At 39.8% G+C, this 13,465-nt stretch overlaps 1 protein-coding gene across 1 annotated transcript; it reads left to right on the forward strand.

The window, feature by feature from the left end:
• The first annotated feature begins 3,452 nt into the window (after nucleotides 1-3,452).
• fibpa (fibroblast growth factor (acidic) intracellular binding protein a) lies at nucleotides 3,453-12,096 on the forward strand. Its single transcript, XM_086024329.1, has 11 exons — nucleotides 3,453-3,780; nucleotides 3,981-4,065; nucleotides 4,282-4,480; nucleotides 5,514-5,640; nucleotides 5,863-5,963; nucleotides 6,134-6,267; nucleotides 6,911-7,019; nucleotides 7,120-7,183; nucleotides 7,726-7,812; nucleotides 7,891-7,988; nucleotides 10,970-12,096. Exons 2-11 carry the CDS (start codon nucleotides 3,981-3,983, stop codon nucleotides 11,037-11,039), a joined length of 1,074 nt encoding a protein of 357 aa, XP_085880455.1. The 5' UTR covers nucleotides 3,453-3,780; the 3' UTR covers nucleotides 11,040-12,096.
• Nucleotides 12,097-13,465: the final 1,369 nt, after the last annotated feature.

A 13,465-nucleotide genomic window follows, 5' to 3' on the forward strand; every position in this document is an offset into this window, starting at 1 on the left:
ACACAGGATAAACGACTGTTTTATGAGAACCGCCCCCCCCCCCGCCCCACACACACACACACGCTACTCGTGATACTTTTGATCTGCCAGATCTTATCAATATGGGCTAAATGCTAATTTATGCCATAACTTTGATGTCCATTTTAAAGCCCATGTACTAATACGGTACATTACTAGTAAGGCAAAAGTGGTTGACACCTATGTGTTACTAGTACTGTTAGTGACATATAAACCTCCTTGATGACATACATAGAAGGCCGTGGGTCAGCCTTCTTTTATGTATTCAAACTTCCATAATTCATTGCCAGTAGCACTTAAAAAGTTGCCGTTGTAGCTCATGTTCTTCCCACAGCCTGGACCTTGGTATTTATTCTTCATTTTGCATTTTTAAAGTTAAATTTGTTGTACAAGTACAAGTATTTAGAAGGGAGGGAACCATGTTGAGGGGTTCGCAACGGCGTAATAGAGGCGTAAATTCCCCCAAAATAAAACTTTAAAATAAATAAAAATAATAATAACAAGAAGTCAACGTCTACTTTGCGTTTTTTCACCTATCGTGGGGAGTTCTGGTTCCCATTAACCGCGATAAACGAGGGATTACTGTAGTATTTTACCAGTAGTACTAGCAAAGAACAGATGTCAACTAGTGCACAGTTATGCCTCATATGCAATAGATGGCCTGGTAGTCCACCAAAGCTGTTTTACTAGTTAGGATTAAGAGCATGCTAGAATACTTGAAAATTAAGATTGATATGAAATAAATGCTCACCTTTTTTTTTGTGAGAAAACCCCCAAACTTTACAAGTAAGACATCGTCATTCTCCTAGTGTAGGGAATTGTCTTACCAGTGAGGACAAAGCATGTACTAGTGCATGGGTTGTAAGCGGGATATCACAAATATGCAATAAATAGCTGCAACTTTAAAACAATTACAGGCTGTCCTCCGGTTACGCGGTACTCGATTTTACGATGCCCGAGTCTCGACCGGCATTTTGTCTCCAGCCCCATAGTGTGTGTAAAAAAAAAGAAAGCATGATCTTCTAGCAATGCTGTTCGACAAAGAAAAAAGCCATTACAATGGAAACCAAGCTGGATATCATCAAAAGGTCGGAAAAAGGCGAGGTGCCGACGGACATCGGATATTTATTTATATATATTGCATTACAGGGAAAGCTGGTGATCCTGATGGGAAATAAGACCTGACGCACCTCCTCCGGTGCCCATGTCGGACTATGCAAGGCAGGGGCGTCCACCTCCCTGAGTCAAGCTTGGACATTTAGAGATTTAGGGGGTATTAATGCGTCAGAGGAACTTGTTTGTAACCCGAGGACTGCTTGTATTGTAGGAATAATGATAAATGTGTACATTCTAATTGGATTTCCTTTTCCCCATGTACTTGATCACTTATTTTTGGTTTAGTTTAATGCTTACCAATTGTTTTATTTTGGAATTCTACCGGAAATGCTCTGCAATAGATGCATAACAATCAGTTCCTACTCTTCTACAAGAGATAATCATAAATATTTGTGATTTCCCCCCCTCCCCCTGTCACTCCCACTGGAGCTCTCGCTTTGGAAAACATCATGAATAACCAGATAAATCTATTAAAATCTATCTAAATCTGCTATTTAAAAAACTAAAAATGTGTGGATTTGTTTCTCTGCCTTCCTTGAGGGGATAATCATAAATATTTGTGATCTCCCCCTATATGGCCGCTCCCAGCGGATCTCTTATTTTGAAACCATCATGAATAACCATGGGAAATTATTACAATGCTGCTTTTGTTATCAAAAATATAAATCATGCATTGACTTCTTTCTCTTGGTGACAGGTTTTGACTGTTAACCATGAAAATAATGAAAGGCTTGAAAATTCCAGGGAAAGCAGCACTTCTTCCTCTGGAATGTCCCCTGCAGGATGACACTAAAACAAGCAACATGCACGTTATAGTGAACGGCTGCTTGTTTGTGTATGACTGTCTGCACCAACACCCCCCGCACCCCCCCACCCCCCCCACCCCGACCCAATAGCTTTGTGCTGAGGCATTAACTCACACATCCTTCCGTCCCGAGTCCCACCTCCATTGTTGCGCGGAGACCAGGACAATACAGGGTGTTAACCCAATGGTGACGGCATCACAGTGTCATGTGAGTTTATAACTACCAAAAAATAAATGTGCAGCGAGGGATTTGACAAGGGGATTGGTAGCCCCCACCCTCCCACCTCCTCCCATCCCTGTGTAGTTACTCTGAAGGACACATGCAGAAGCACAGAAAAGGGAGGGTGTAACCAGGGATTTATGGGGATTTGTTTAGATTAATCGCCAGCGGGGGAGCAGATTGTGTATTTCATGCAGTAAGCTCAAGTATGAGCAGATGTGGTCTGGTTTATTTTAAGAAAGTGGGAAATAATTAATAGGCAAATCTGTCACTGTCAGTCATCCATTGCGGTTCCAAGCGGATGTTTTTCTACGGCAAGTGGATTCAACATTTCATAGTTCAGCAGCTCCCCTTCATTGCTCATCATATGAAATTCAACCCTTTAACAACCCACAAAAATGTCACATTTAAAGATAATTTTTCAGGTAGTCCGTTAGGATTGATTCAGTGCTCTGTAAAACAAAACAAACAAAAACTAATCCGCAAAGTATCAACACCATGCATTTAGCATGTACACATACTGTAAAAAAAAACAAACAAACAAAAAAACACAACTTGGATTTTTTGGGGCTAAACACAAACTGTAATTTAAGTTGAATCAACTTCAACATATATATTATAGACAGTTATGGAGTTATGGGAACAATGTTAGTTAGCAAAACAAAGCAAGCAAGTTGTTCACATAAGCAAAACTCATGATGTTGAATTGGCCAATTTAAAATTTTATTGAAATTTGTTGCCTTGAAATGTTCACTCAACTTTTTTAACAGTGCAATCATGAACCCACGTTACATAAACAACTGTTAACTATGGCCAGCAGATTTAACATTTAAAAGTTAAGTTTCAACATTAGGAATTAACATCAACAATTTCTTTCTGACTAGACATAATTACATCATAGTACATTTCATTCAAAGATGATAGATATCTGTAACTCCAATTTTCCAAAATTTTAGTCTCGAGCTCCCTATGCATTTTATTTGTGCTCATGAAGTACAACACGTAGTGGGTGCAGGATGTGTTTAAGACGATCGGTGACAACACACAAACCATGAAAAACGAACATTAGCGCTGAAAAGATGTCTGCCAACTATGTGGAACATCATTGCACAGGTACGATATATTAAAAAATGAAAAAGCGCGGGAGTAAAGACGATTATGTAAAGTACTTTGTGCATTATGTAAGGAAATAGCGAGCGATTTGAACACAAATGCTATATTTGTAACGCGGTTGGCGCATTACGTCATTACCAAACCAGACAACGTCGTCGACGTGCAGCGTCAAGACCCGTTCTCAAGACGCGCACCACTTCCGGTGACGGAACCCGGAAGTGGGCCTGTCGGTGTGACTGTTGTTGTTGACAGTTCTGCAAAGAGTATTATTCTCTTAATTGCCCCATGTGAAACCTTCAGAAAGACTTAGCTTATTACATCACTGTACACTTCTATTTTTTTCTTTACCTTTTTTGTCGTGTGTTATTACTGTATGTTTGTATCGCGACTTAGCTACTAGCCTCGTACAAGAGGCTAGCACATAATAGCAGACCGAGTGAAGCGAATTCACAAAAACATGTCATTGGATTTTGTTGCCTGACGGTGTTTGGGAGGAGACTCTAACAAGGTAATGTGTTATTGGAGCTAAACGTTTATCTCTGGAAGTCACTGAAGTTATCATTAACGAGCTGTTGTCGGGTGTACGTTACTCCGTATCCATCCTAATCATCCATCCATCCAGTCTAATTCAGATTTCTGCAGATTTAATCATACAAACCCCAGTATTGTTGTGATCTTGATGTTTGATGACGTATGGTCTTGAAACAGATGGCTGTGGAGCTGGATGTGTTTGTGGGTAACACCACTATCATGGACGAGGAGGTTTATCAGCTCTGGTTAGATGGATATACAGGTGATGTATGCCACACCATTCCTTTTTAACGAATTTTTTTTTTTTTTTTTTTAACCTATATTAAGACAAAACTCATATTCATAAGTTTCACACGGAGACTAACCAGACATGTTCATTCCACTCAACTAATTGTATCCAAACATTAAAAAGTCAATTTTAAATGTGAATCTGTTGGTTAAACTAGTGTGAATGAACCATATTTGTTCTCCGGAGCAGTAAATGATGCGGTGAAGGTCCGAATGGAGGGCGGAGCGCTGGACGAGTGCGAGGCAAACGCGGACGTCCTGTTGAGTGACACCATGGACCAGTACAGAACTTTCCAGATGTGCGAGCGCCTGCTGCACAGTCCATCCAAACTGGCCAATCAGCTGCTCTTCCAGATCCCGCCTCATCGCCAAGCCATGCTCATCGAGAGGTGACGTCCTTTTCCTGTCTGAACACGTTTATGAGTAACACCAGAGTGTGAGTTCGCTATAATTTTCAATATTCAGTCAACATTTATAGTGGACCCTCAAAGGCAAACACAATCTGTTCAAGTCATTTGGGAGAAATCACAGCAGCAGTGAAGTCATAATTGCAGTAAAATATTTATGAAAAATGCTTTTAGGCCATAAATATAAAACAATCAAATTCAAAATAGATAATTAGCCCTTCCACAAATAACAGAAATCTAGTAATGGACACTTCGGACACCTCCCTGTTAAGTTTTATAATTGCCCACCAATGCCATAAGATGGCGGCAAAGCACTACTTATGATTCAGATTGTTGATGGCCTGTTTGCAAGTATATGAATGAATTCAAATTACCCAGGGCTTTGGCCTGAACGCAAGAACAGAGAATACATTTTTTTTCAACAAATAATGGAGGATATGTTCCAAAAGAAACAAACAAAAAAAGAGAATCTGTAAATGCCAAACCATGAGTATGCCAGGATCTTTCTCAGGCAACACTTGTTGTTGACGGTGCCTGTTCTTTTGGACAGTGTCACAAAAAGCTACATTTCAATGTTTTGTGGCATTTTAGATGCATACATGGGTTTGTTGACATTTAGAGGTAATAACCGTCGTAGCTTATGAATACATGCTTACGAGACGTTTCATATTTATGGCCTGGAAGTGTTTTTCACACATTTGCTGTAATTATGACTTTACTACTGTGTAACCATTAGCATCGGTTAATGATAGTTGATTTGGCGCCATGGGACTGTAACTGTGTCATAAATTGAGGACACCCTGTCTTGTGTTTTGACACAAAAAAAATGTTTGAATTCCGAACATTTGGGGCGTTTAACTTCCACTGTATGTATTTATTGAGCCTCATTTATGAACATTTAGTTTTGAAGATTACATGTATTGTCCCACTTAATTAGCATCACTTCCTTTATTTTTGTTTCCCTGATAGGGTCCAGTCCAACTTAAAGTCTCTCTTTATTGTTTGCTAATTTAAGGTACTACGACTTTGATGATGCATTTGTGCGCGAAGTCCTGGGCAAGAAACTATCCAAAGGAACCAAGAAAGACTTGGATGACATCAGCGCCAAGACGGGCGTGACTCTGAAAAGCTGCAGACGACAGGTGAAACGCTAATTAGGACAGGTCAAATGCTAATTAGGACATTTGCTGTCACTCATTTATTGAAGAATAAGACAAATTCATGGCTTTTAAAATGCCCCTCATATTATGCAATTCTTTCCACACCTAAAAACAATGCCCAGGTGTCTTTGTAAATGGTGTCAAACTTCAATTCCAGCTTTTAAAAAAAAAATCAAATTTCCATACATTTTGTCTTTGTTGCAGTTTGACAACTTCAAGCGTGTTTTTAAAGTGGTGGAAGAACTAAAGGGCCCTCTAGTGGAGAACATACGTCAACATTTCCTTCTCTCGGACAAGCTTGGAAGGTAACAAGCCCCCTTTAAGGCCTTGACTTTATGAACTGAAGCTTTGCTAATATTCATTTTTTCCTGCCTGGTTTCACAGCACTGTGATGTTTTTAACTAACTCCTGTTATCCAGGATACTGGCGCCAAGGAAAACAACGGCGCACTAACTGCCTTCTTGGCTCGTTTCAGGGATTATGCGGCCATTGTGTTCTTTGCCAACAATCGCTTTGAGACGGGGAAGAGAAAGCTGCAGTATCTCACGTTCCAGGATTTTGCTTTCTGCGCCGGGCAGCTTATCAACAACTGGACAGTTGGAGCTGTTGGTGAGAGACTGACTCTGTTTGCTTGAGATGAAAGGCGTCCGTGGATTAACGTGCGACTGCGTAATGTCATTTAGGCATTATCATTAACTGCCTTACTTTAAACGCACATCCAGGACAAACACAAATTCTGAAACATGAGTCCAAACTAAAATGCTAAATATTTCCCATGTGAACACACTCTTATTTAGCCTGAGATACATGTGACCCAATTTTTTTTTTATATATACAAGATGAGTATTTGCTTCTTTGGCACAAGATGTGTGGTCATGCTAGCATTTTAGATGATTTTTCAAGTCAGCCTGCCCCCTAACAAACAAATGGCAATGCAAATGTAAACCTCCTTGCTGACGTCAAAGCCTTTTGGCACATTCAGAGGAGTACCTCTACCTGTTGGCCACCAGAGGTCACCAGAATCCTCCAGAAGGAATAGAGATTTCCCCTCAGTCAAATCCTGAAAAGCAATGTTATAGTTGAGATGTTTTTTTGTATATCAGTAAGAATGTTTTAAAGATATAACAATCTACAAATGGAGCAGTTATTTGAATTGTTGCAAATAATTATATCGAATATTTTATATGTTTCTTAATAGTTAATTAGTTGTAATTAGATAAATTATAAAAGATTAGAAACTCACTCATTCTAGATAACATGGTGGAAGACATGGATGTGGATCTAGACAAAGAATTCCTCCAAGAGCTGAAAGAACTGAAGATTTTAATCTCCGACAAGGATCTGCTGGATCAACACAAAAGGTCTAATACATGCGCATGCACACACACACACACACAAACGTGGTTGCTGTTAATACAAAAGTTCAACTGCATTAGCCTCGTGTTCTCTATTTGTCTCCAGTCTTGTCTGCACAGCCCTCAGGGGGAAAACGAAAGCTTTTCCTGAGATGGAGGCCAATTTCAAGGTGAAAATTGCAAGTGTGCGAATGAAAAATCTTACTCCAAGCATTTTAGTGTGCAGTATTCACGGACTCCGCTATTCACAGATTTATTTTTCTAATGGAACCTGTCCTTCATTGGTCGCTGAAAAATGAAATGATTTGCTTTGGCGCCATCTTATGGCATCTCTGTGCCAAGCTTCAACATAGTTATGCTGAAGTGAGTTAAGGACCTTGATGTGGAGGTTTGCCGCTCTCTTGTGTCCATCCCGTTAGCTTGCTTTTGGCATTTCACATGATATGTGAACATCAAGCTAACAGACTTTTGTTTGACAAAATGATATGGTTTGGGTGAAAATGTTTGCATTTTACACGTCAAACTTCAACTCGGACTGACAAATGAAACCGCCCTAAGACTGTAGTCCATGTCACCACTGTACAGCTGTCAACATTGATTAGGTTTGCACGACTTTATTTCTCTCCAAGGTTTTGCTCCAATTCCGAATAGTTTGACTTGGGGAACCCTTGGCGTTTCCGCTGTGCAAATGAATAATTTTTCCTCTTGGCAGAATCTTTCCAGAGGCCTTGTGAACATCGCAGCCAAGTTAACCAACACCAAAGATGTCCGTGATTTCTTCATTGACCTCGTGGAGAAGGTGTGTAGTTTTTTCCAAGGGCAGATCAATGCAAGACGGAATCCGCCTGATGTCACACCACCTCCCTTTTCCCCACAGTTTATCGAGCCGTGTCGCTCGGACCGATGGACGGCGGCGGACACGAGGCTCTACCTGACTCACTACAGCAACTCGGCGCACATACTGGACACCTTCAAGTGAGTATAATGTCAAACGTTTCAGACCCACTGCCATATAGAGAGAATGTATTAAAAAACACGTTTAAATAGTTTTACCTCTTCTATGTGCCTTAAACATGCTTAAACTTATCAAAAACACAATTTTAATGTTTGACTTAGTAGTATTTGTAATTAAATTAATAAAGTACAGTGAGCCCACATAAATAGCGAAGAATGGGGACTTGCGAATTTCGAAAAGCTGTGAATAATTGCCACCATTTATGATGGCAGTGAAGAAATAAAAAATAAATCCAATATGTGTTTTGCAAGAAAAAACAACGGTTGGCCCCCCCCTAAAAAAAGCAAAAAAAAATTAATTCAATATATATGTGTGTGTGTGTGTGTATGTATATATATATATATATATATAAGAATTATATATAATATAATTTATATATTGAATAATTTAGTTGAATAGCCATGCCTTAGAACAGGGGTGCCCACACTTTTTCAGCCTGAGAGCTACTTATGACATGACCGAGTCAAAATGATCTAAAAATGCAAAACACATTAATTATAATTATATTGAGAATTGTTTTTATTTTATTTATTTGATGTACCGAATATGCTGGTGAACCTTGCATGACTACAACAAAAAAAATGTTTTGTAATTACCTTACTCTGATGACTTGCACTGAATGGAATCAGCCAGGGACGCATAGTCCGGACAGTAGCTGCTGATAGCCAGCTTCAAGCAGATTTGCAGCAACAACAATCCGCCCATTCGCTCCATTCGGCGCATATAAAACAAGTAAACTTTTTTGCACACTTTGCTAATGCTATCAATATTTCTGTCTTGGTAAAGTTCAAGAAGTGTTAAAAAAAAAAAAAAAGCCGACGAGTGAACAGGACGCTGTGTGTGACGTAGTATGCCCGATGCTGATTGGCTGCCGTGAGGCGGAATGGCAAAAAAGTTTACTTGTTTTATATGCGGCGAGTGGAGCGAATGGGCGGATTTCCGGTGCTTCGTTCTGTGTCCCACCGCTTCAAACGCATCATTCGCGCCACCCCGCACGCAACCGCGCTCGCCCGCGCAAACTACATTGACTCCAATTGAAACGCACCAACGCAGTTGGTGTGAACGTAGCAATACAGTAGTGAGGACGAATGATAGGCTGGCGATATACACATAATACCTTTGCGATCGACCGGTCGATCGCGATCGACGTAATGGGCTCCCTTGCCTTAGAACAACTAGAATAACTGCTACATTAACACAGAGCATCTGACTGTACATTGTTCACTGCTGCCCTGGTATTTTGTGGCAAAACATGGTACTACACTGATGGCAGACAACTTTAAATTGGGACTTGCTTCGACACCATACAAACTCATACAACAGGATCGCTTCAATTCCCGCAATATAGTTGTCCAACTGTGGCAGCACAGTTGGCTAGATCTCCGCCCAGGCGACCCACCGTTAAAACAGACTACTTTGGTCAACTAAACAAAGTCAGATAAACACTTGGGCTCTGCCATTTGGCGCTCAGCCATCAAGTTGTGCGTCACCTCATTCCTTAACTGGTTACAGTGGAAGCTTAAAGGTTGGCCATTCTGGAACACTGGACCACCTACAAATTGCTCACATTTCGGTAAAATTGCAAGAAATAATGGAAATAGTGAGTAATCGTTCCGTGAATCCCCGTATATCGCCAGGTATATATTGCAGAACCATTCTACGTCGGTAAAATTCTGACATATAGACGTTTTTTATAGATATTTTTAATTGTTACACCCACATGCTTTCAACACTTTTAATCGTAATAAAACACACTTGAACTTATTAAAAGACACTTTTCAAAGTATTTCTTCATTCCTGCTGCCACTCTCTCGTTGTCAAGATATGAGAGACTATCGTATAACATCACTTTGAGGAAAAGAAAATACTTGCTAGCGCTGTTCTTTACGTAATTGACACATTGTGCTTGCTTCAAGCTGTTTATTTGTCACTCTTTTACTGTATAGACAAATAGATGTGTAAAACAAAAGAGACTTAAACATTGTGTATTCAAACTCTGAATCTTCAAACAAACCAGCTACAGTGGACCCTAGTACACGTGCAGTTCAGCACTTGCAGATTCACCTATTTGCAGATTTCTTTTCTCAATGTTTATTTATTTATTTATTTATTTTGGGGGGGGGGGGGGGGGGGGCGACACCTTTTTTCCACGAAAACCTATTGGTAGTATATCATTTCTTATTAAAACATTGTGTTGGGGAAAAAAATACTCAATTCAATATTTTCAATTCAATCCTACACAGATTTTCACTACTATCATGGCCACACACCCTCTATCCCCCACAAATAGTGGGCTTCCACTCTAATATGAAAGTCTGCTGTCTTAATTCTAATATATAATGCGAACCACAATATACAAAGTAATTAGTATCAACATTTTGGCAATTCTAAACCTTCAAAGAACTGCTATTTTAACTGCTTTTTGTACTAACACACACGAAGCAGCAACGCATACAAACAGCACATAGAACAATACTCACAGTCATGTATTCTCTCTTCTCTGTGGGAATGACGAGTATTACTGGAGATAAGTAAGGGGACCTTCTCTGCCTCTTGTTGTCTTAATACAGATTGATACATTTAATTTCAATTGGTCACGGAACAAATTACTCTCCTAAGTCAAGGTTCCACTGTATATTTCCCAAAGACTTTGGTTGAATTCCGAATCGCATGACCTCATTCAACTTTAGAGGCTCCGCTGAACCTTGTTTTTCATGTAAACATACCAAAATGGGAATCCGGCTCAGGCCCGCACCTCTGCACACCCAACAAAGAGATATTCATAAAAACCGTTGCGTTGGTGAGTGGACTAAAATAGCCTAGCTGCCCTTACTAGAATCTGACTTTTTCTTGAGATTTTTCTCTTAGGTTAATTACTGTGTCTGTGTGTGTGTCTGTGTGTGTTGCTCTCTCTCTCTCTCTCCCTCTATTTGCATATCAGACATCAAGTTGTGTGGGACAGATACATGGGCGTCATCAAAAGCTGCATCTTCAAAATGTATCACGACTGAGCGGCTTTTCCCTCTACCACTCCATTTTTCTCCGCTCCCAGCCCAAGCTGTTATCTTAACCACCCCCGAGCCATTTGAGCATTTATTCAACTTCCTTGATGTCCAACTGAAGGTTCATGTACTATTACACGCTTTTTACTCACTAGTAAGACAATTCAACGCACTAGTTGAATAAATGTCTTGCAAGTGTTTTTTTTAATTTTTTTTTATTTCACTACTAGTGCCACATTGGTTCTACTTGTATAACCTTCAATCTCTGTAAAGTGACAATTTGACAGTCCACACAGTAGTGATGTTAACAACACTGGCAAATCTGAATATTAAAAAGAAAAAAAAATCACCAAGTATATAAAATGAGGCTTCAAAATTGTGGAAAATCAACACAATTGAGTACTACATAGTTCTCAGTCTTTGAACATATTCAGCAGTTATCTTCACGCATGTATTTGGAAACAAACCTCTGACTTCACTTTTACATGGTCAGCGACTGTCCATAAAAGATTTTCAGCATTTTATTCAACAATGGTATCTAGATTATTATCCATGGACTAATACGCATTTTGCCCTCAAGACTAAGAAAATGCACCACAATAATAGAACGACTGTCTTACTAGTACTGTTACGCCCCCCCCTCCACCACCCCACCCCCCACTACTAAGTGCCACTTTTGTTCTATTAGCACACATTTAAATCTTACTGGTAAACTACATTGTTGCACGAGTACCACTACTTGGCCCAACCGGCCAACTAGGCATGTTTCAAAGTTAGTAGCTTCCGTATCAAGGAAATTGGCTGATTGCTCAAACTACTTTACGGAAAGCGCTAGTATGCCAAAGTTGTCCTACTAGTAATGTGAAACATTATACTAGTACAGGAATTATAAGATGGATATCAAGGACATGGAATAAATGCTCAAACAGGTTTCCACACTTTCTGCTTCCATTTAATTCTTTTCCCTCAAGCCGCCCAAGCCCGTTAGCATGATTTCAAGCCTCCAAACGGCTCCTCTCGCTGTCTCTGTATTCACTTTGTAAATAAAAGAGCGTATTTACGTCAAGATGTGACTGCGTTTTATGTTGTTGCTACGAGTAGCGCGCTGTTTTATCTCCGTTCCCTTCTAAAATCGCAATATCATTAAATCAGTCCACGCGGCAAAATTTAGGGGCCTTGGATGGAGATGAGAGCCAGAAAGTAATATAAAGTGCACATGAATATTAAAAGTGACAGCAGATGAAGACATTCTGCTGCTTTTGATTTATTTCTGAGAATTTGTGGGATGTTTATGTGCGTGTGTGTGGTCAGGGAAACAAGGGAGCAAGCAGGGGGGGGGGGGGGTCGCACAGTTGGCCCACGTAGGGGGGTTGACAGCGTGATTTTTAACAAGATCCTCCTGTAATGACAGCTGCCACCACCCACAAACACACACGTTGGAAAGACACTTTGAGCAAGCAGGCGTTGTCATTTTGGCAACACAAACAATGCAGCCGCTAGTATAACAACTACTGAAACCTCGAGGGTTGCCATTTGTTATACCTCATGTCTTATTTAGTTATTTATTTTGACTTTTTTAGCAGTTTCAATGCAAATGTGATGGAACTTCCTCAGGATGTGGATTTTTGTCCCATTTTGTCATTTTTAACTTCAGCTCTTTAAATATATCAATAATGTGTTGTATACATCATTGTATCTTTTGTCTCCACCCTGGCCAATTTTTGCCAATTGAAATGCATGAAAACTACATGTTTTCATTATTTACTATTTCAACTATACAGTTTGGATAAAATGGATTTCATGCTAGACTCAACACAAGAGTTTTTTTTTTTTATACATTAATTAACTTTTGGACAAGGGAAGAATTTTGTGTAATATTCTTAGCGATAGAGGCATTTGATAGTGTACTGCAATCCAATTGAGCAAATGAACAGAGCTGGGCATCGTCTATCCCTCACTAAGTGCCTGACTGTATTTCTGGCCGACCCACGTGGTCCCAGTCCGTCCCTCGACATATCTGCCACCTAAATAAAAAAATAATGAATATCTCAGCCCCTGTAGCAGATAGAAACATAATTCCAAAAGAATTTGAGATCTTAGACATGTGGCTTCCACACAGGCCCGAGTTTATTAATCTTTACTGTTTCAATCGAAGATGCAAGTCAAGTACTATTTTTAATATTAAAAAACCGAGTGGTAATTCCCATGCTGTATTTATTCTCTTACAAAGACGGTGAAATCGTCATTGTCTACGAACATACATCTTAAACATACATCACGAACGCTCCCGCGATCGACTGTGCGGCCATTCATTACTCCTCGAAAAAATTCTGGATATTCTCCGACAACTCACAACACCGTCACATGTATATTCTGATGCATTTCATTGGCTAAAAGACAGAGGATTGGATTAAAGAAGAAAATGACGTATATGC

Source organism: Filicampus tigris, chromosome 2 (assembly GCF_054856515.1).
Source record: "Filicampus tigris isolate MCC_2025a chromosome 2, RoL_Ftig_1.0, whole genome shotgun sequence".
Classification (NCBI taxonomy): Eukaryota; Metazoa; Chordata; class Actinopteri; order Syngnathiformes; family Syngnathidae; genus Filicampus; species Filicampus tigris.